Genomic DNA, 22,103 nt, shown 5'->3' with positions numbered 1-22,103 from the left:
GAATGGGAGAGAGAGAGAGTATGGATGGGAGTTGCAGAGGAGACAGCAAGAGAATGGAGAAGAGATCCAGTTCTAGTGCCCTGTCCCTCTGATCTGCCCCCAGTGCCCTGTCCCTCTGGTCTGACCCCATTGCCCTGTCCCTCTGGTCTGCTCCCAGTGCCCTGTCCCTCTGGTCTGACCCCAGTGCCCTGTCCCATTTTGTTAAAGTTGTTGTTGGTAATATTTAATTTTGTAACTTGATTCTGCATAAAACATTGTCGTTCCATGAGATAATCTACGAGGGCGTGTTTACGGGTGCAATTAGGCGCAGGGCAGTGTATGAATTAGGTGGGGCAACTGGTGGCGAGTAACTCTTGAGGCCTGGCTAGTAGCTCAGGACTTGAAATTTTGAGCCCTGCTCTATACGGCACCAACGTTCGGCTTCTTTCGGCAACTCGTGATGCGCTGTATGCGCCGGTCGGAAGCATGTCAATCAATTAGGAACGCCCAATCCCGCAGATTACATACCCTGAAGCTGCGGTGAAAATGTACATAAAACGGTATGTACGGGAAGGATTAAAAAAAAAAAAAAAACAGCCTAATGTCATTATCACAACTCGCCTGAATGTAATGTTAAAAAATTCTTTTTTGGGTGAACCCCCGCTTTAACGCAGCATTTTCACAATGCATTGCAGTTCTCTGCTCACAGAAAAAAAAAAACGGCATCCTGACAAGTTTATCACAATATTGCTTAGGTGGAGATAAGGAGAAACATTGTATCTTCTGTTGTGTGTGTTTGTTTTGTTTTTTTGTTTAAAGGAATGAACTTCAGTCTGTAAATGAGTTCAGTTTAACCACTTAAAGATTAAACCTTTTTCTGACACTTGTTGCTTACAAGTTTTTTTTTTTTGCTAGAAAATTACTTGGAACCCCCAAACATTATATATTTTCTTTAAGCAGAGACCATATACAATAAAATGGCGGTTATTGCAATATTTTATGTTGCACTGTATTTGCACAGCGGTTTTTCAAACGCAATTTATTTATTTTTTTTAGAAAAAATGTAATAGAAAACTAAGTAAAGTAAAGTAAAGTTGGCCCAGCTTTTTGAAAAATGTGAAAGATGATGTTGCACAGCGAGAATCATGATATTTATTCAAAGCATAAAAATTGGGATTCTCGTTTTGGCCAGAATCGTGCAACTCTAATTGGTGGTAATCGGCATGGATTCGTGAAGAATCGTTCTTGAAAGACCAATCTGCTAACATTCTATTAAGAAATGATCTGCCATCTGTAGACCCGTAGATGTTGTGTATATGGATTTTGATTTGATACAGTTCCCCCCAAGTGATTACTTTCAAACTAAGGTCTGTTGGCATGCGCCATAGGGTGAGTACATGGATTGAAAACTGGCTACAGAGGCGAGTCCAAAGGGTGGTGATATATCACTTCAGCACTGGATGTGGAAACTGTACAAGAAGACCTAAATAAAATAATGGGGAGGGCAACTACATTGGGAAATGAGGTTTAATGTTGAAAAATGGAAGAGAATGCACTTGGGTGCTAAAAATATGAATGCAAGTTACTTGCTATAGGGGAGAACCTCTGGGGGAATCTAGGTTGGAAAAGGACCTGGGGGTCCTAGTAGATGATATGCTCAGCAATGGCATGCAATTACGAGCTGCTGCAAGCAAAGCCAACAGAATATTGGCATGTATTAAAAAAGAGGCATTCACTCAAGAAATGAATGAATGAATGACTTGTATAGCGCAACGCATGCGAACTGAATCGCCTCTGGGCGCTTTTTCCAGCCAGTATCTGCTTGGCTGGTGCGGTCGTTTTTACCCCGTAGGATCATGACACGCTAGGGACACACAGTCATACACACATATATACTGGGCCAATTTGGACGAGATCCAATTTACCTACCAGCATGTCTTTGGAGTGTGGGAGGAAACCGGAGTACCCGGAGGAAACCCACGCAGACACAGGGAGAACATGCAAACTCCAGGCAGATGGTGTCGTGGTTGGGATTCAAACCAGCGAACCTTTTGCTGTTAGGCGAAAGTGCTACTCACTGCACCACTGTGCTGCCCCTAAAATAAAACTATAAATCTCCCAATCTACAAGACTCTGGTCCGGCCGTACCTAGAGTATGCTGTCCAGTTATGGGCACCTGTCCTCAGGAAGGACGTACTGGAACTGGAGAGAGTCCAGAGAACAACAACAAAAGGAATAATGGGACTGGAGGATTTCGGCTATGGGGAAAGACTGCAAACATTGAACTTGTTCTCTTTGGAGAAGAGACGCTTTAGAGGGGATATAATATTAATGTACAAATACCGTACTGGTGACCCCACAATAGGGATAAAACCAGGGCTGTGGAGATAAATGTTCCGACTCCGACTCCTCAGTTTTATGTACTTCCGACTCCGACTCCCCGACTCCTCTGTATTAATATGCAAATGTATTTTATACATTCCTTGAGGAAAAGAAACGCAACCTACCACAGGACTACTGGCTGGGAAGCCAACAGTCTACTGTATTGCACAGTTTAAGCAAAAGACAAACACAATGAAAACAATCAAGTGACTGGATAGTAGCAGCAGGCATAAACATCAGGAACAGGATCTTTACCAGTTCAAAAATACAAACCACATTATTTGGTTGTTTTAGAACAAAAACAAAGCTTATCTATAATGAACCAAAAACAAAATCTGTAAAACCTAGAAATGGTTTATAATAATCTTGAAATGTAGTTCGAGGCTTAGCCAATGCAAATCAATTCAATGTAGAGTTCTAAGGAAGAGAATTGCCTCTGCCAGATCCTCTTTCATAGAGGCTCTTAAGTCAGACTTTATTATTTTTAGGGCTGAAAATAATCTTGCGACACTGACTTGGGTGGGTGGCATTGCAGTAACTATTCTGGCCACATCACTAACGATCTCTGGATAAACAAGGATGGCTTCTTCAACAGTAAGTTTTGATGAGCGATCATACTTTTCAACTTCTTTTAGTGCTTTATAAAACTCCTGTTGGAATTTTTTTATTTGGACACTTACTGGTTCTCTAACATGCGTTCCCTGTAAAAGCAGAACACAACACTATGGAAAGTATAAGTATTGCAGCTCCTAATTGTGCGTTGCGTGCCATATAGTGAAGCACATGAAAAGCATGCTTCTTCACGGTCACTTAACGTGTTCGTTTTGCGGTTACGTGAGGCACTGCATGCATTGGTCTTTATTCTTACAGTAGAGAAGTCATTAATTATAACTTTTTGTGAATCGGGACATTTAAACGTGCTTTTTTTTTTTTTTTTTTATTCCAATCTAAATTTAGTAGGAGTCGGAGTCGGTGCATTGTTTGCCGACTCCGACTCCAGGTACCCAAAATTTCCCCCGACTCCTCGACTCCGACTCCACAGCCCTGGATAAAACTTCAAAAAGGGGGTTTATAAAGACACGCTGACGTTCACTAAAATTGGATGAGAAGCGGTTTAACCTTTTTAAATTGTCTAGAGGGTTCTTTACTGTCAGAGCAATCTTATCAGCAGGCGGTGTTGATGGTTTCAAAAAACAATTAGATGGGCACCTTAACGAACACAACATACAGGGATCTACAATGTACTCTTGACATAAACACACACACACGCCATAGGTTGGACTGGTTCCTTTTTTTCAACCTTACCGATTACCGTATTTATTGGGGTATAGCGCGCGCCCGTGTATAGCGCGCACCCCTAAAGTTGCCCAGAAATTCCTGTGAAGAAAAGATTTTTGTACTTAGTTTGGTGTCTTGCACGGCGTCTATCGTCGGGTCCGGCGTCCGTCTGCGGCTTTGGGTGTCCTCTTCGTCGGGTGCGGCGTCCTCGCTCGTTTCCCACTTCCCCGCGCCGAATTTGAATACTGCGCCGGCATATACCGAGCGCAGTACACTCGCGTATAGTCGGCAATGCTCGCGCTGACATCCTGGACGTACAGGACGTGAGCGCGAGTGTAGCCGAGACTGCCCGACTATACGAGTGTACTGCGCTCGGTATATGTCAGTGCAGTATTCAAACTCGGCGCGAGAAAGCGGGTATCGGTGTATATCGCGCACCCACGATTTTACCCTGATTTTGAGTGATGCTCAACTTTGTCTCTTCAGAATTCCCCATAGGTGATCCCCGATTGGGTTCATGTCATGAGACATACCTGGCCACTGTTCTTCCTCAGAAATATAACAGTGGCCTTGGATGTGTGTTTTGGATCATTGTCATGTTGGAAAAGTGCACAATGACAAAGGGCACACAGTGATGGTAGCATCTTCCCTTTCAATATAGAGCAGTACATCTATGAATTCATGATACCATCAATCAAATGAAGCCCCCCCCCCCCCCGACACCAGCAGCACTCATGTAGCCCCACAGGAGGACACTGCCACCACCTGTAATTTAGCCCATTGTAATTGCTGAGGTCACGATTCTTTGTGTTTACTATTGGGTATGCTTGTGTATTCTTTATTTAGAAAGTGTTGTTTTTTTCCTGTTGCCACAATTATCAACCCAACAAAAATAAATTGTAGCATGCGAAAAAGTAAAACCCGAATGCATGAGAAAAAACAAACAAAAAAACTCAGACTTTGTGCTTTTTGGTTTTGTCTCTCCCGTCAAAGAGATCCCATCACTTCCTGTTCCTGTGACACATGATCTCTAGGACAGGAAGTAAGGGATGCAGCAGTAACAGAATCTTTCAGGGCTCTAACCTGTTCTACACTGTACAGAACTAAAAGGAGATCATTTTGTTTGGAGTTTAGCTTTTAAAGGGATAGTTTATCTTTTCCGATTTTTTTTTTTTTTTTTTTTTTTTTTTTTAATAAAAGGGGAGCTAACACCCAACACCTCTCCCTTCCTCTGCCACCCCCTTGTCCCCACTACACTTAGCACAGTGATTGATAGTTTCAGAATCAGAAAATGTATTTATCATTTTTAATTAAGTTCAGAAAAAAAAATTGGGCCCCTCACAATAAAATACATCGCCCCACATTAGCGCTGCACGATTCTGGCTAAAATGAGAATCGCAGTGTTTTTGCTTAGAAGATGGATCACGATTCTCTCACAATTCTCGCGGCGCAACATCATCTTTCACAAAAAAAACAAATGGGCTAACTTTACATTTTTTTTTTTTTTTATTATTATTCATTAAAGTGTATTTTGCAGGCACTTTGCTGTGGTTTTAACCCTTTCTCTGCCGCTAGCGGGGGGTTAAAGTGCCCCGGTAGTGGCCGAATAGCTCCACAAAATTCAGCCAGGCTTGAATGTTTTTCTTCGTAAGAAAAGGCTTCCTTCTTGGCACTCTACCCCACAGCCCAGGCATATGAAAAATATGGGAGATTGTTGTTACATGTACCACACAGCCAATACTTGCCAGGTATTCCTGCAGCTCCTCCTTCTTCTTTTTTTTTTCAAACTTAAGCTTTATTTGTTTTCTGCAGACACAATTATCAAAAAGGCACATAAACGGTTACATCTCTTGCATAGAGTAGTGCAGATTCAATAATACTTTGACAGACTTATACGTTCTCCTGAGAATAATTTCCCCGGTTCCTCAACGGAGGAACAACAAGTAAGACAGGGTAATCACCGGGGACCCCTCTGGGCCTCATACCTTTTAACATTGCATAATAAACAGTTGAATTATCTTAGTTAGTTACATTCAGACTGATAACACTCACACGCATTCACCCAAGCATTCTTAGTGTTCTATGGTATATCTAATGCCTTGGAAATACTTTGGTACCCTTTTCCCTACTTATTCCTTTTTAAGACTCCTTTCACATTTGGCTTTTTAGCTCAAGTCCGCCTGTCAGTTTTCCCTCTATTCACTCCTATGGAATGGCTGATGTCCACTGCCATCTGATCCGGTCCGTGAAATCCAGATGGATGGAGACCCTATTTTCCATTCCATCCGTCAGGCTGTCCGTTTTCTTCCGACCTCCCCCTAGTGGAGAGTGCGGCTCTGACAGGCACGTCTCTGCATAGTGAGCGGAGATGTACCTGTCATCCGCCTGCCCAGCGGGGGTCAGCAGAGCGATCCCCCGCTGAGCAAAGCAGAGTTGGCCGGGCAGACTGTCCGTGTGAAAGGACTTTTTAAATATGTGATCCCTTTGATGCTTTGGAAGCTCTCTGCAAACCATGGGTTTTGCTGTAGGCCCCAACTAAGAAAATGCCAGGAAAGACCTACTAGAACAGCTGAACTTTATTTGGGGGTTAATAAGAGGCACCTTAAATGATGGTAGGTGTGTACTGACTCCTATTTAACATGAGTTTGAATGTGATTGCTTATGAACACAGCTACATCCCAGTTATAAGAAGGTGTGCACACTTATGCAACCACATTATTTTATTTTTACCTCCCACCCCCGAAAAGATTTCAGTTTGTTTTTCAATTGAGTTGTATAGTTTATCGGTCACATTTAAAGGTGGAAAAAAGTTCTGAAATGATTTCTTTGTCTCATTTCTTTACATCACAGAAACCTGACATTTTGACAGGGATGTGCAGACTTTTTATAGCCACTGTAGCTGCAAAGGTTGGGTCAACTCAATATTGAACCCTACAGACTAAGACTGGGATGCTGTTTTTTTTTTTTTTCCCCTGAAAATTTTCATTTTAAAAATGTGGCTCCCAAATATCATGCAAAATAAAAAAAATTGCAGCAACCACAATTTTATTCTTCATGGTCTTTTTCTTTGAAAAAAAAAGAAATGGCGTTTGGGAGTTCTAAGTATGCATAGCATACTAGCTCATTATGAATTGCCTTAGATCGAAGCCCCCACGGTGGTCCTCAAACCGCCATATCCCCCCCTACCCCCCCCCCCCCCCCCCACCGGCCGGCGTCATCTCTCCCGGGGGTTACTCGCGCGTATTGTAACTCCGGCAACGAGATTGGCCGGATGCATGCGCGTGGGAGCCGCCGGCAATGGCATGCTGACTGAAGCAACGGCACATTCCAGCCATTGCTTCAGTTTGCTTTAGTGCACATGTGCCCGATGACATCGCCACATGCAGGGGATATCTCCTAGTGCATATTTAGGAGATATCCTGGGGCTTACCTGTAGCATAATGTGGTTGTGAAGGGTTTACAACCACTTTAATTGGTAAATTTCATGCAGTGATATGCACTGTTGGTAAACTGACCAAGATACATTTTTAACATTACTCTCCCTTTCCTCTTAAAGTGTTGCTTCATTATATCTGTAGATTTACCATATTTATCGCGGTATAACGCGCTCCCGCGTATACCGCGCACCCCTAATGTTGCCCCCGAAAATTCCTGTAAAAAAAAAAGTTATATGATTTTATTACTTACAGTTTTGGTGTCTTCCCAGCGTCCATCGTCCGGTCCGGCGTCCGTCTGCGGCCTCGATGGTGTCCTCCCGGCTTCTCCAGCGCGCGCCTCACGTCGAGTCCCCGCGCTCAGTTCGAACGCCTCCGCCGACATATAACGAGTGCAGTACACTCGGGTACATTCGGCAAGGCTCGGCTTAGCTCACGCTCACGCTCTGTGACGTTTATGCGTGAGCACGAGCGAAGCCGAGCCTGGCCGAATGTACTGCACTCGGTATATGTCGGCGCAGGATTTCAAACTGAGCGCGGGAAGCGGCTATCGGCGTATATCGCGCACCCACGATTTTCCCCTTATTGTAAGGGGAAAGTAGTGCGTGATATACGCCGATAAATACGGTAGATAGAAGTTTTTTTGTGTTGTTTCAGATAAGAACGTTTGTTACACTTTGTTTCCTTATTTTTATTTTTTTACTTTGTGGTACCTATAAAAAAATAAGATGCAATATGCCAACATGTAATTCTTCTCTTCACCTGTATTGTAAAAATTCATGTTTTTTAAAGGAACTTAAGACACCCCATGCTTGTAAATACATTCCCTGCGTGGTGCCCAGTAAATCCTTCTTGTCACACAGTTACTGGCTGGATACTTCTGTAGAATGAAAGAAGCCGAGATAGCTTGAGCGTTTTCTGAGCCATAGGTTCCTGTACTGGTAATTTTACATAATCTTGCATTTTGGAACGCACATAATGTTGGTAAATGAGAGGAGCTGCATTGAAAGTGGCCCTTGATTCTATTTGAGCTATTTAAGGTTTTCTTTTTATATATTTTTAGTTTCAGATAATATAGTCAGAAATTGCAGTGAATTGCCCTTGTGTGTGGTAAATTGCTTGCATCTGTTATTTACAAACACCATTTTGGCTATACTTTGAAAAAGAAATGCCGTTCTCTTCAGACCTGGAAAATGAATGCGATCCATTGTCTGAATTAAAACCAAAACATTTTTTTTTTTTAAAGCTGAAGGGTCTTGTTCACATGGGCAGCAGAAAACACAGGCAGTTGAGTCATGGTTTTACTGCCCCCAGACCACATACCTAAAATATTACATGCAACTGCTCGGAGTCTTGCACATGCTGCGGCCGTGTTGCTTACCGTATTTTCCGGCATATAAGATGACCTTTTGCATGTAAAATAATGCCCCAAAAGTCGGGGGTAGTCTTATACGCCGGTACCTGTTTGTCAAACGGCGGCCATCCAGCCGCGCCTCCTCCTCAGACTGTTCCGTGATGGGCGGAACACTCATTTTCCAAAGCAGAGCCTCTGTTCAGTGTTCCGCCTATCACGGATGCCTTCTCATCCTCTGACGAGAGGACATCCGTGATAGGCGGAACACTGAACAGAGGCTCTGCTGGGAAAATTAGTGTTCTGCCTATCGCGGAACAGCCTGAGGAGGAGGCGCGGCTTTTGAATAATGGATGCCGATGACTGACATACTCTGCAAACAGGAGAAGGTAGGGAGATCGTCGAGGCAGGAAATGGAATGGTACAGTGAGGCATGTATAACGGCACAATGAGGTAGGCAATGGCACTGTGAGGCATGTAATGTAATGGCACAGTGAGATCTGAAAAAAGCCTGTTTCTATTATACAGGATTTATATAGCGCCAACAGTTTACGCAGAGCTTTACAATATAAAAGGGAGACAATACAGTTAGAATACAATAGAATTAGGGCTGTGCAAATTAACTTTTAATTAATCGATTAATCTTTAATTTTTTTGATCGATCAAAATCTTTTTGATCGATTAAAATTCTTTTGATTGGTACTCACCTCTCCGCCGGCTTCTGGGCCTTCAGGGAGTTCCGTCGGAGATCCAGTAACGTCACGGACACCGGCAGGGCTTGCCGTGTCCATCTGAAGGGCTCCTTTGCTGTGCCTTCATATCTGCATGCCAGCGGGACCTTATTATCTGCCACACGCAAGGGCTGTTACATTTCCCTCTATCACTTCCCTCTATCAGCCTGGGATTCTACAACCATCCACTGGGAGTTGTGATAGTTCCCTTCATGGGACATCTACATGGCGACGGACTGATGTTAACCTCTCCTCATCTGGATTCAGCAGTGGTATCGTTGTACACATTTTTATACCAGTATCATACTTGGCTACATGTTTTTATGACTGCTTTTGGTACCGTTTGGTATTACTCGCACCATTTTTACAGTTTATGTAGCTACATCGATTTTATCTCCAGTGCAATATTTATTTTGTTACCTACTAGACTATAAAGGTTTTAATGCTATTCCCATCGAGCGCTGCCTTTGTGTGTTTTTTGTATCCTGCTATCCATTTTCCCAGTGGTTGGTAGCTGCACTGGGAATCAGCCTGCAAGGAGATCAGCTAAAAGTAGTTGGATCTGTATGTGCGTTATAATTAATCGAAATTAGTCGATTAATCTATTAAAAAAAAAAAAAAACATTAATCGAACAGAAATTTTTTGATCAGTAACAGCCCTAAATAGAATACAAGAGGAATAAGAGGGCCCTGCTCAAAGAGCTTACAATCTAATAGGATGGGGCAGGTGGTACAAAAGGTTGTAACTGTGGGGAATGAATTGATGGAAGTGGTAAAAGATTAGTTGGAGACATGATAGGCTTCCCTGAAGAGATGAGTTTTCAGGGATCGCCTGAAGGTAGCAAGAGTAGGGGATATGATTGAGAACAAAAGAGTAAGAGATAGCCGGACAGGTTGAGGTAGCAAGTTCCAGAGGATGGGAGAGGCTCTGGAGAAATCCTGGAGACGAGCATGGGAGGAGGAGACGAGAGAGCTTGACAGTAGGAGGTCTTGAGAAGAGCAGAGAGGACAGTTTGGGATATGTTTGGAGACAAGGTTGGTGATGTAGCTCAGGGCAAAGTTGTGGATGGCTTTGTATGTTGTGGTTAGTATTTTGAATTTAATTTGCTGGGCGATCGGGAGCCAGTGTTGGGATTGGAGGAGAGGGTTGGCAGACATGGAGCGGTTGGTAAGGTGGATAAGTCTGGCAGCAGCATTCATGATAGACTGAAGAGGGGATAGCCTATGGAGAGGCAGGCCATTGAGAAGGGAGTTGCAATAGTCAGTTAGTATGTGTGGATTGCATGGGTTGTTATCAACGTGTGGTGAAAATTTCATTTCAACAGCACCTTTTTAGATATATATTTACTTATAAAAATGGCAACTTGTTCAATACTTATTTTACCCTCTATATTACCATGGTGTAAGACCAAGATCCTGTGTCCTATTCTGTACTCCCGTACACACGACCAGTTTTCCCGTCGGGAATGCCATGACCGTTTTTGGCCGGGAAAACTGGACGTGTGTATGCTCCATGGCAGTTTGCCCATCAGGAAAACCAACGGGAATCCTGGCGGGAAAAATGAGAACATGTACGATTTTTCTTTTTCTGCCGCGATTCTCTGCGGTCTTTTTCCCGGCAGTTTTCCTATGGGAAACACTGTGGTGGAGCATACACACGGCCAGGTTTCCCTGCCGAAGCTCTCATGGCAGTTTTCCTGCCAGGAAAAACGGCCGTGTGTAGGGGGAAAAAGCTGCCGAGCCGGTTCTCTGGTTTCCCGGCGGAAAAAAATCCCGCCGGGAAACCCGTACGTGTGTACGAGGCTTTAGTGAAAAATCCCATTTCTCTAAATGTATCAATCGGTAAATTTAACATGACTAGGTCACATTTTTTCTGAAGTCGTCAAAACAGTGTTCCAATAATGTTGATTTTGAAAATGCAAAAGTAACATTTCCAAATGTTTTAATTACATCCTCCTTGTCTCTTGTAATTAACAAGGATTATATAAATGCTATTCATTTATTTGGATGTGCATTAGTAGTTGTAAATCTTGATGTTGTTGGATTCCCCAAAAGTGAATTCAAATCCTATTCACACTTGCCAGGAAATCCATCCTTGTTGCTAGGCAACACATATTAAAATCAGCGCTAACGCAGGCATGCTAGTTCTCTGTTTGAAAGAATGGAAACAAGGTACATATTTTTTTTTATTGAATTTTTCATGGTGAGGCAGGGTGTTTTTTTTTTTTTTTTTTTTTTTTTTTTTTTTTCTTCCTGTATTTTATTTGTAGTATTTCTTTAGATTTAAAAGCGTGCCACTGCTAATAAAGATTCAAATAGTTATTACATTGATGAAAACCGATGTATAGATGAGTTGGAATTTCAATGGTCTATTTTTTATTTTTTTTCATGGTTTTTGTTGACAATCCGTGGCACTGCTATAAAGAACAAAATTTGTTCCTTTCAAATGGTCCTTTTTGAGCATTTGAAAAGTCAGGAAAGGCGGCACGGAACAGAGTCACAAACATACCTTTTTATGTTTTGTAGTTCAATGTGTAATTCTTAACTATAGACAGGCCAGGTCACAGCAGTGCTGAGATTCCAAAAGATAAATCCAGATGTAATGTTTTACGATTCCATAACTTGGTCCTTTATTTCTGAACTTACAGAAACTGGCCAAAGATTTTGGCAGAACCTGAAGTTATTTCCAACTGCTTTAAATTTGAGACTTGTCTAAATTGTTTTTTGTATACTGAATATCTATCTATCTATCTATCTATCTATCTATCTATCTATCTATCTATCTATCTATCTATCTATCTATCTATGGTAAACAAAGTCTACACACCCCTGTAAAAAAAAAATATATAATTTATTTTTTTCAACCATTTGAAGACCAGGCATATTCTGACAATTCCCTCCTATGTGTACAAATCTTCACTATATTTTTGCTAGAATATAACTTTGAACCTCCAAACATATATTTTATATACTCGAGTATAAGCCGACCCTAATATAAGCCGAGGCACCTAATTTTACCACAAAAAAATTGGAAAACGTATTGACTCGAGTATAAGCCTAGGGTGTCCATCTGCATGCCTCACTGTGCCCATGACTAGACTGACGTTTAACATGGGAGTCCATGGAAGGGGTGCCCGGATTTGAAATTTCGGTGCTCCCCAGCCTTGGGTCCCCCAGACAACAAACTTTGCACACTTGTAGAGGAGAAATAGGGCTACGTGTGCGCTAGGTTCTGGATCCAGGGGACCTACGACCAGCCGGTATCGGGTCCCTAAAGTCACCGGAGAAATTACAGTTTAACATGGGAGTCTATGGAAGGGGTGCCCGGCTTTGAAAAATCGGTGCTTCCCGGCAGTAGGTTCCCCAGACAACCACCTTTGCACACTTGTAGAGAAAGAGTGGGGCTAGGTGTGTGCCAGGTTTGGGGTCCAGGGGACCTACGGCCGGCCATTACCGGGTCCCCAAAATCCGGCAGATCAGGTGCAAAAAGGTGACTCGAGTATAAGGGCGTTTTCAGCACAAAAAAATGTGCTGAAAAACTTTGCTTATTCTCGAGTATATATACAGTATTTACAGTACTCAGCATAATCGAGTTGCACACCTTTTTGAAAAGTAAGATTGTAACTTGAGTTTTGTGGAACATTTGTTTAGCTCATTACATAAAAGTAAGGTTAATATAACTTGGATTACACAATTTTTATTTGATGCAAAAATGAATACACCACAACAAGAACTACTCTATCTAGTATTTTTGTATGACCTCCATGATTTGTAAGGACAGCACCAAGTCTTCTAGGAATGAAATAAACACGTTGGCGGCATATTACAACATCTTTTTCCATTCTTAAAGAACGACCTCTTTTCGAGCCTGGATGCTGGATAGAGTGTTATGCCGCATACACACCATCACTTTATGTGATGAAAAAAAACGACACTTTCTGTGAAGTAAAAAACGACGTTTTTGAAACTTCAATTTTCAAAGACGAAGTTGCCTACACACCATCGTTTTTCTCACAATATTCTTGCAAAGTGAGGTTACGTTCCACCACGTTTTACCATTGAAGCTTGCTTCATAAGTAGCTTCTGGGCATGCGTGGATGAAAAAACGTCTTAGAAAACGAAGTTTTTTGCTACACACGGTCAATTTCTGTGAAGTAAAAAGTGCACTTTTGAAAAACGACACATAAAATTGAAGCATGCTTCAATTTTTTTTTGGTTGTTTTTTTACAAGACATAAAACAACGTTTTCCCCCACACACAGTCAATTAAAGTGACGTTTTTAAAAACGTCATTTTTTTTCCATCACATAAAGTGATGGTGTGTACGCGGCATTATATAGGTGAGGTGGAAAAAAGATACAAGTCCATCAAATGTGTGTGTGTGTGTGTGTGTGTGTGTGTGTGTGATTATATGTCGGTGTGATGCTTAAAGCGGGGTTCCAACCACAATTTGCATTTTTTTGAAAGTATGTCCTTTCATCAATTTTTTGTTGGGCTATACATACGGTCACTTACTAGTTAAAAATCCGCCGCCGCTCCGCAGACTTATTCGCATCCAACACTTTATAAACTTGTCTGCAGATCGGTGTCATCTTGCTTGTGGGCATTAAAAGCCCACAAGCAATTACTTCTGGGAATCCGTTGGTGGCGCCCGTCCCGCCCCATTCTCGCGCAAGACAGCAGCAGCGCGGCGCCGCCAACCACTTGCGTCTGACGTGCCTGCTGTTGTGATGGCAACCGACAACGTAGAACAGTGTAAGGAGCTGGAATCGCATCACTTTCTGTTTCGAAGTCCCGCAATTCCAACGCTAGGGGTAGCGCACTGCATCCTGGGAAATGATGACACACATTTCCCAGGAGCATTAGCGTTCTGAGGAGCCGAGGGAGCTGACGTCAGGATCCTAGGTAAATCCGAAGGCAGATTTCGTGGGACCGCATAGCAACAGGCATTTCCAGGTGAGTAAAAAAAATTCAAATTTTCTAATGTTCACTTTAAAGGAAAAACATTTTTTTTTAGGGAAACTCCACTTTGACTTGTCTCTTCAGAATTTCCCATAGGTGTTCCCTGATTGGGTTCAGATCAGGAGACCTACTTGGCCACTGAATCACTTTCACCCTGTTCTTCAGAAATGCAACAGTGGCCTTAGATGTGTGTTTTGGATCATTGTCATGTCAAAGTGCACAACGACTAAAGGCATGGATTGACGATAGCATCTTTTCTTGATGCCATCATTGAAATACAGTTCCCCAACACCAGTAGCACTCATGCAGCCCTACAGAAGGACACGGCCGCCACCATGTTCTACTGTAGGCACCATGCATTTTTCTTTGTACTCCCCACCTTTGTGACGCCATACAGTTTTGAAGCCATCGGTTCCAGAAACATTTTTCTTGGTTTTCTCATTCCAGAGTACAGAGTCCCAGTAGTCGTCGTGTTTTTTTCAGCATGGGCCCTGGCAAATTCTAGGCAGGCTTTTCTGTGCATGGGCTTTAGGAGAGGCTTTCTTTGTGGACCACAGCCATACATGCCATTCCTCTGCAGTGTACGCCGTATTGTGTCATGCGAAACCATCACCCCAGTTTGGCTTTTTACTTCTTTAGCTAACTGCAGTGAAGTTGCATGGCGATTTTCTTCAACCCTTCTCAGCAGAAGATCCTTGTGTCGATGTGTTAAATTCCATGGACAGCCGTCTCTGTGAGCTAGTTGCAGTTTCCGCTTTGTTCAAATAACCTCAGCACCTTCCTTGGCAGCATGGTGAACAAGACTCTCCCATTTTTTAACTTATCCGAGTAGAGCGCACCTGAGAGAGGTTTGATAAGGTTTGGGGCAGATGGATTAATTCTCCTGTCACTGTTTGAGTAACCTATGTGTGGTATAATGTATACCTTTCATGCCTTTTTCCTGAGTCAGGTCATTTGTTCGCTATTGAATAGTATTGCAGATTTATCCAGTTAAGGGTCGCCCTACAGCAGATTTACTGCTACAGGATGACCCTCCTGTGCAGAGGCGCGTGTGTGTGTATATGTATATAATTTTTCTGCACTTTCCCCTTAGTGGGGCAAATGCGCAGGCCACTTTTGTGATTACTCACAGCAGCCGCTGATCTGCAGGTGTCGGGCACTCAGTGTCTGCCGGGACCCGACGATTGTCAGGCAGAGATGCAGAATGGAGATCTCCGTTCTGACTGGGGGTAAAGGATGGTTTTTGTGTCCCTTGGCAGGGAGCAATAAAGCGGGAAATTAAAGGGTCACTAAAGGAAAAAAATTTTTTAGCTGAAATGACTGTTTACAGGGCATAATAGTTAACTGATTCCTTTTAAAAATGATTAAAAATAGATAAAAAAACAATCATATAATGTGCCTGCAGTGTAGTTTCGTTTTTGCTGTTGTTTGCTGGTTCTCTGATGTACAGAGAGCCACTAGAGGGCAGTCAGCCAATAGAGAGCAGTGATACTTTGTCTAAAACTCCTCAGCACCAATCCAGTTTCGTTTTACACACACCTCCTTGATTAGTGACCACCGTGAGAAATCTCCCAGTACTGTGGTTATCAGGAAACAGGCAACCAGGAAGTGTCCAAAACAGAGAGGATTTACAGCAACATGAAAGCAAAAACGAACAATGAGAACATGAAACCAGGACTGCAGCAAGGTAAAGGAAGCTATTTAGCTGAAAAAAAAAATTCCTTTAGTGACCCTTTAAATCCAGCACATCCCATAGTAAAAGCACCACATAGTAAACACACTGGCTAGGCACCCCGTTAACTCTTTGATGGCACTAGATGTTTAACCCCTTTGCCAGCCACTGTCATGAGTACAGTGACCGTGCATATTTTTAGCACTGTATTGGTGTCACTGGTTCCCACAAAGTGTCAGTGTCCGACTCTCCACCACAATAACACAGTCGCCGATTTCCGCCATTACTAGTATTAAAAAAAAAATCCATTATATATCTCGGTCTGTAGACTCTAACTTGTGCACAAACCAATCAATATACGCTTATTGGGATTTTTTACCAAAAATATGTAGCAGAATACATATTGGCCTAAATTCATTGAAACAATTATTTTATTATGTTTTGTGTGTGTGTGTGTGTGTGTGTGTGTGTATATATATATATATATATATATATATATATATATATATATATATATTTTCTTAATGGATATGATTTATAGCAGAAAGTAAAAAAAAATATATATATATATATATATAAAATTAAATGCCAGCCAAAATACCACCACCGCTCTGGTAAAAAAAAGACATACATTTTATTTTGGTACAGCGTTGCATGACCGCGCAGTTGTCAATTAACTACTTCAGCCCCAGAAGGATTTGCCTCCTTAATGACCAGGCCTTTTTTTGTGTTACGGCATTGCGTCGCTTTAACTAACAATTGCGCGGTCGTGTGACGCTGTAAATTTTCCCACAAATAGCTTTCTTTTGGTGGTATTTGATCACCCCTGCGGTTTTATTTTTTTTTGCCCTATAAACAAAGAGCGACAATTTTGAAAAATGTTTTTAAAAAAATTACTTTTTGCTATAATGCATATCCAAAAAAATATATATATATTTCGGTTTCGGTCCAGAATTTTCATTTTGGTGCACCAATATTCAGCATTGCTATCCTCCATATTTCTACATATTTTGAAAAAGCCTCAAGTGTTTGAAATGAGGATCACTCATTGCACCATTGTGGGGTAATGGCATACCTGACCTTCTATGATGTATGGTTTTTTTCTGCATTTTTGTCTTCCAGTAGATGAGTAAATCCAAGATGCGTTTTTTACATTTTAATTAATTTATTAAGGGAAAAAAGCTGTTCAAACCTACCTGGCCATATGTGAAAAAGTAATTGCCCCCTCCCATGCTGAATCATGAATGAACTGTGATTAACCACAATTTTTTGGAAAGCTGAGTTAAATTTCACTTGTCACACCCAGGCCTGATTACTGCCAGACCTGTTGAATCAAGAAATCGCATAAATAGAAGCTGTCTTACAAAGTGAAGCAAATTTGAAACAAAGTATTATACATGTATCTGTCTAGGAAGGGTTTCAAAGCCATTTCTAAGGCTTTGGAACTCCAGTGAACCACGAGTAGAGCCAATATAAACAAATGGAGATAACTTGGAACAGTGGTGAACCTTCCCAGGAGTGGCCGTCCTACAAAAAGTATTACAAGAGCATGATGATGACTCATAAAAGAACCCACAACAACATATAAAGAACTGCAGGCCTCGCTTGTCTCCGATAAGATCAGTCGGTATTCATGATTCAACAATAAGAAAGAGGCTGGGCAAAAATGGCCTCTATGGGAGAGTTCCAAGGCCAAAGCCACTGCTGACCAAAAAGAACACAAAGGTTCATCTCACATTTTACCAAAAAACATCTTGATTATCCCCAAGACTTTTAGACAAATCTTCTGTGGACTGATGAGACAAAAATGTTACTTCTTGGTAGTTGTGCGTCCCGTTACATCAAATACAGCATTTCATAACAAGAACATCATACTAACAGTCAGCCATGGTGGGGGTAGTGTGATGGTCTGGGGCAGCTTCAGGACCTGGAAGACTTATCATAATTGATGGAACCAGGAATTCTGAGCTCTACCAGGAAATACTAAAGGAGAATGTCCGGCCATCAGCTTGTGACCTCAAGATCAAGTGCACTTAGATTATGCAGAAGCACAATGATCTGAAACACAACAGCTCCACCTCAAAATCATTCAAACAAAGAAAAAAATTGAGATTTTGGAGTGGCCTAGTCAAAGCCCAGACTTAAATCCAATTAAGATGCTGTATCATGACCTTACACAGGCTGTTCATGCTGGAAAACCCTCCAATGTGGCTGAATTTAAACAATTCTGCAAAGAAGAGTGGGGACAAAATTGCTCCACAGCAATGTGAAAGACTCCTTGCCAGTTATCGCAAACGCTTAATTGCAGTTGTTGCCGCCAAGGGTGGCACAACCAGTTATTCGGTTTTGGGGGCAATAACTTTTTCACATAAAGCCAGGCAGATTTGGACTGATTTTTTGCCTTAATAAATTAAACCATTATTTTAAAACAAACTTTTGTATTTACTCGGGTTATCTTTGTGTAATAATATTTGTTCGATGACCTCATTTAGAGCCGGTTCACACAGGGGCGACCCGGGATCCGACTTGAAGTTGCCCCAAGTCGTGTGGTTGATAAAATTAATGGAGCCGTCTTAATACACACTACTGCAGTCGCTCCGACTTCAGAAAAGGTTCCTGTACTACTTCAATCCGACTTCTAGGCAACTTGTACCAATTGATTTCAATGGAAGTCGCCTCAGAAGTCTGATCACTGTCTTAACTGAAGCAACAATACAGGAAGATAACATACATTTCTCAGGCAAACCCCTCCCTCCCACAGAGCTGATTGTTGTTTGATTGGCCACTGGAAAGCCTCCTGTCCTGGAGGCAACTTGACGTTGCCTGATGATTCATACTCAAGTTGTGTCCAAGTTGCCCCCCAAAGTTGTGCTGGAAGTCGTGTTGCCCCTGTGTGAGCCGACTCTTAAGTGTGACAAATAAGCAAAACGAAAAGGGGCAAATACTTTTTCACAGTAGTGTGTGTGTGTGTGTAAAAAAAACAAAATATATATAAATATATATATATATATATATATATATATATGAGATAGAGATATATATATATATATGAGATAGAGATATAATATAGATATGAGAGATTTATATATATATATATATATATATATATCTCTATCTCATATATATATATATCTCTATCTATATCTCTTATATATATCTCTTATATATATATATCTCTTATATATATATATCTCTTATATATATATATATATATCTCTTATATATATATATCTCTTATATATATATATCTCTTATATATATATATCTCTTATATATATATATATCTCTTATATATATATATATCTCTTATATATATATATCTCTTATATATATATATCTCTTATATATATATATATCTCTTATATATATATATATCTCTTATATATATATATATCTCTTATATATATATATATCTCTTATATATATATCTCTTATATATATATCTCTTATATATATATCTCTTATATATATATCTCTTATATATATATCTCTTATATATATATCTCTTATATATATATCTCTTATATATATATATCTCTTATATATATATATCTCTTATATATATATATATATATATATATATATATATATATATCTCATATATATATATATATATATATATATATATATATATATATCTCTTATATATATATATCTCTTATATATATATATCTCTCTTATATATATATATATATATATCTCTTATATATATCTCATTGTCTATGTGTCTATCTCTGTATGTATCTCTATCTCTATCTCTGTATGTATCTCTATCTCTCTCTCTGTATGTATCTCTATCTCTATCTCTGTATGTATCTCTATCTCTATCTCTGTATGTATCTCTATCTCTATCTCTGTATGTATCTCTATCTCTCTCTCTGTATGTATCTCTATCTCTATCTCTGTATGTATCTCTATCTCTGTCTCTGTATGTATCTCTATCTCTATCTCTGTATGTATCTCTATCTCTGTCTCTGTATGTATCTCTATCTCTGTATGTATCTCTATCTCTGTATGTATCTCAAACTCTACATTGCATAGAAAATTAACTATATGCGGACAGGACAAAATATTATTCTATAAAAGCTCTGCTTTATTCCCCTAAAATTCTAATAAAAGTACAGACTTCTAATGAAATCAAAATACAGAAAATTGTTCAGCATGTATTTATTTTTTATGAGAATGAGTGAATTTAATTGTCTCTAATCATTTGATTCCTCCATTAAGACATAAAATAGAAGCAACATTATTGACACAAATATATAAAGAGATGTAGTCTATTTTTACGGCTGTTGTAATACGCCAAAACACCCTTGTCACTGCTGTATGGCTCCTTCACCCGCTATTCTCTTCTCATGAATATAAGGAAACCGGTTGCCATGGAAACATTTGCTTTTATGGTACTTATGGTGAATAGGCTACACTTCACGCCTGCCTCTCTCATCTAAACAGAATTCTACTTGTAGCCAAGCCTTGCCCATCTGCTGTAGCCCTGCAATGGAAAATATGAGCACGGTCATTGTACTGTACTATACCACCGTATACAACTGTACACGGAATATTATGTCATGTCAACACTTACAAATTTTATAGTATCATTTTCTGTTGCCATGTGTTCCGTAATAATGTTTCTAAATATAACAGACGGCATATATATGCAGGTTTGTTTTTGGTCCTATGGGTTAAACAAAGTATTTTGATGTTTTTAATTATTCACTATAGCTATTGTCAGGTTAAATACACCTGATGCTTTTTCAATTAAACAAAAATTAAAATGTAATTTACTAAGTTTTTATTATTCACTTTTACCAAAATAATGTTTTTACTTAAATGCTTGTACACACGATCGGTTCGTCTGATGGACCGTTTTCATCAGACGAACCGATCGTGTGTGGGCCCCATCGTTTTTTTCCCCATCAGTGAAAAAAAAATAGATAGAAAAAAAATAGATAGGAAAAAAAACGATCGTCTGTGGGGAAATCCATCAGTCAGAAATCCACGCATGCTCAGAATCAAGTCGACGCATGCTCGGAAGCATTGAACTTCATTTTTCTCAGCACGTTGTTGTGTTTTACGTTACCGCGTTGGACACGATCGGATTTTCAACTGATAGTGTGTAGGCACGACTGATCATCAGTCAGCTTCATCGGATATCTGATGGAAAAATCCATCGGTCCGTTTTCATCGGATGAACCGATCGCATTAAGGTTTCTAAATATTTTCATGAAAAAAAAAAATTGTGTGTGTGTGTGTGTATATATATGTATATATATGTGTATATATATATATATATATATGTGTATATGTATATGTGTGTATGCCGAGTGTATGACTCCAGCCCCGGCGCCCGCGTCATTGGATTTGATTGACAGCAGCGGGAGCCAATGGCTGCGCTGCTATCAATCTATCCAATCAAAGCTGGGACTTCATGGTGGGGACGCGCCGAGCAGATGAACGGGCTCAGGTAAGTAAAACGGGAGGGGGGCTGGGGGGCCGGAGATTGCCAGGTGTTTTTTTCACCTTAATGCATAGGATGCAATTTATACTTGTTTTGTGCCTATACCTACATAAAGGGATTTCTAAAAATATAAAATATTGACTTTACGATTGTTATATTGTACTTTCATGCTTATGTTTTTGTTTTCTCCTTAGGTTTTATGCCAGAGATTCTGGACTTCTAAAGTTTAAAATCCAGGCTGGCCTCCTTGGACGACCCATCAACCACACAGTGCGCAGGCTTGTGGCTTTTACCTTTCATCCCTTTGAACCATTTGCAATTTCTGTACAGAGGACTAATGCTGAATATGTAGTGAACTTTCACATGAGACATATATGTACATAGCAGAAGTACGGACTTTAAAGCCTTTTTGCCTTAACTCTACATTTATTTTTATTTTTTTATCACCTTTTGTTAAAAACTAAATGAGACTGTGGAGCTCCAAAACATTGCATTTCTACAATACTCCAAGGTTTCCAAATGTACCGCAGTGACCTGCACAAAAACATACTCCGGTAACTTGCATAATGTTTATGTAAAGCTTTAGAGGACTAATTACAAATGTGTCCCTGTAAATAGAAATTGTCCAGCAAAGAGAATGCAGCAAAATGCGGTCATTGGTTATATTTCTTAAAAATCACTGTCACGTTCATGCACTTTAAAGAAGGCTTCTACCCAGAATTATATAGTTTAGGGTTCATGGGGGAAAAAAACTCAGGGCAGCCTCCGTGTGAACATGCTGCTTTTCATGTCTTGTTGTTTTAGAGTTTCCCCAAAGAAGTCCTTGATGCTTGCATTATATTCTAATATTTGGCAGC

General features: G+C 40.4%; 1 protein-coding gene across 2 annotated transcripts in view; it reads left to right on the top strand.

Annotated features, from left to right (window-relative positions):
- The window catches only part of DET1 (DET1 partner of COP1 E3 ubiquitin ligase), an 82,327-nt gene extending 60,658 nt beyond the window's left edge, over positions 1-21,669 (top strand). For both annotated transcript variants that reach the window (XM_040342401.1, XM_040342400.1), the window contains exon 5: positions 21,441-21,669. In XM_040342401.1, the coding sequence (XP_040198335.1) occupies positions 21,441-21,630 (190 nt within the window). In that variant the 3' untranslated portion in view covers positions 21,631-21,669. The remainder of the gene's footprint in view (positions 1-21,440) is intronic.
- The last annotated feature ends 434 nt before the right edge of the window (positions 21,670-22,103 follow it).

Source organism: Rana temporaria, chromosome 3 (assembly GCF_905171775.1).
Source record: "Rana temporaria chromosome 3, aRanTem1.1, whole genome shotgun sequence".
In the NCBI taxonomy this organism is placed as follows: domain Eukaryota; kingdom Metazoa; phylum Chordata; class Amphibia; order Anura; family Ranidae; genus Rana; species Rana temporaria.
Note: the sequence above shows the minus strand (reverse complement) of the source record. Positions and strands in the feature narration are given on the sequence as shown.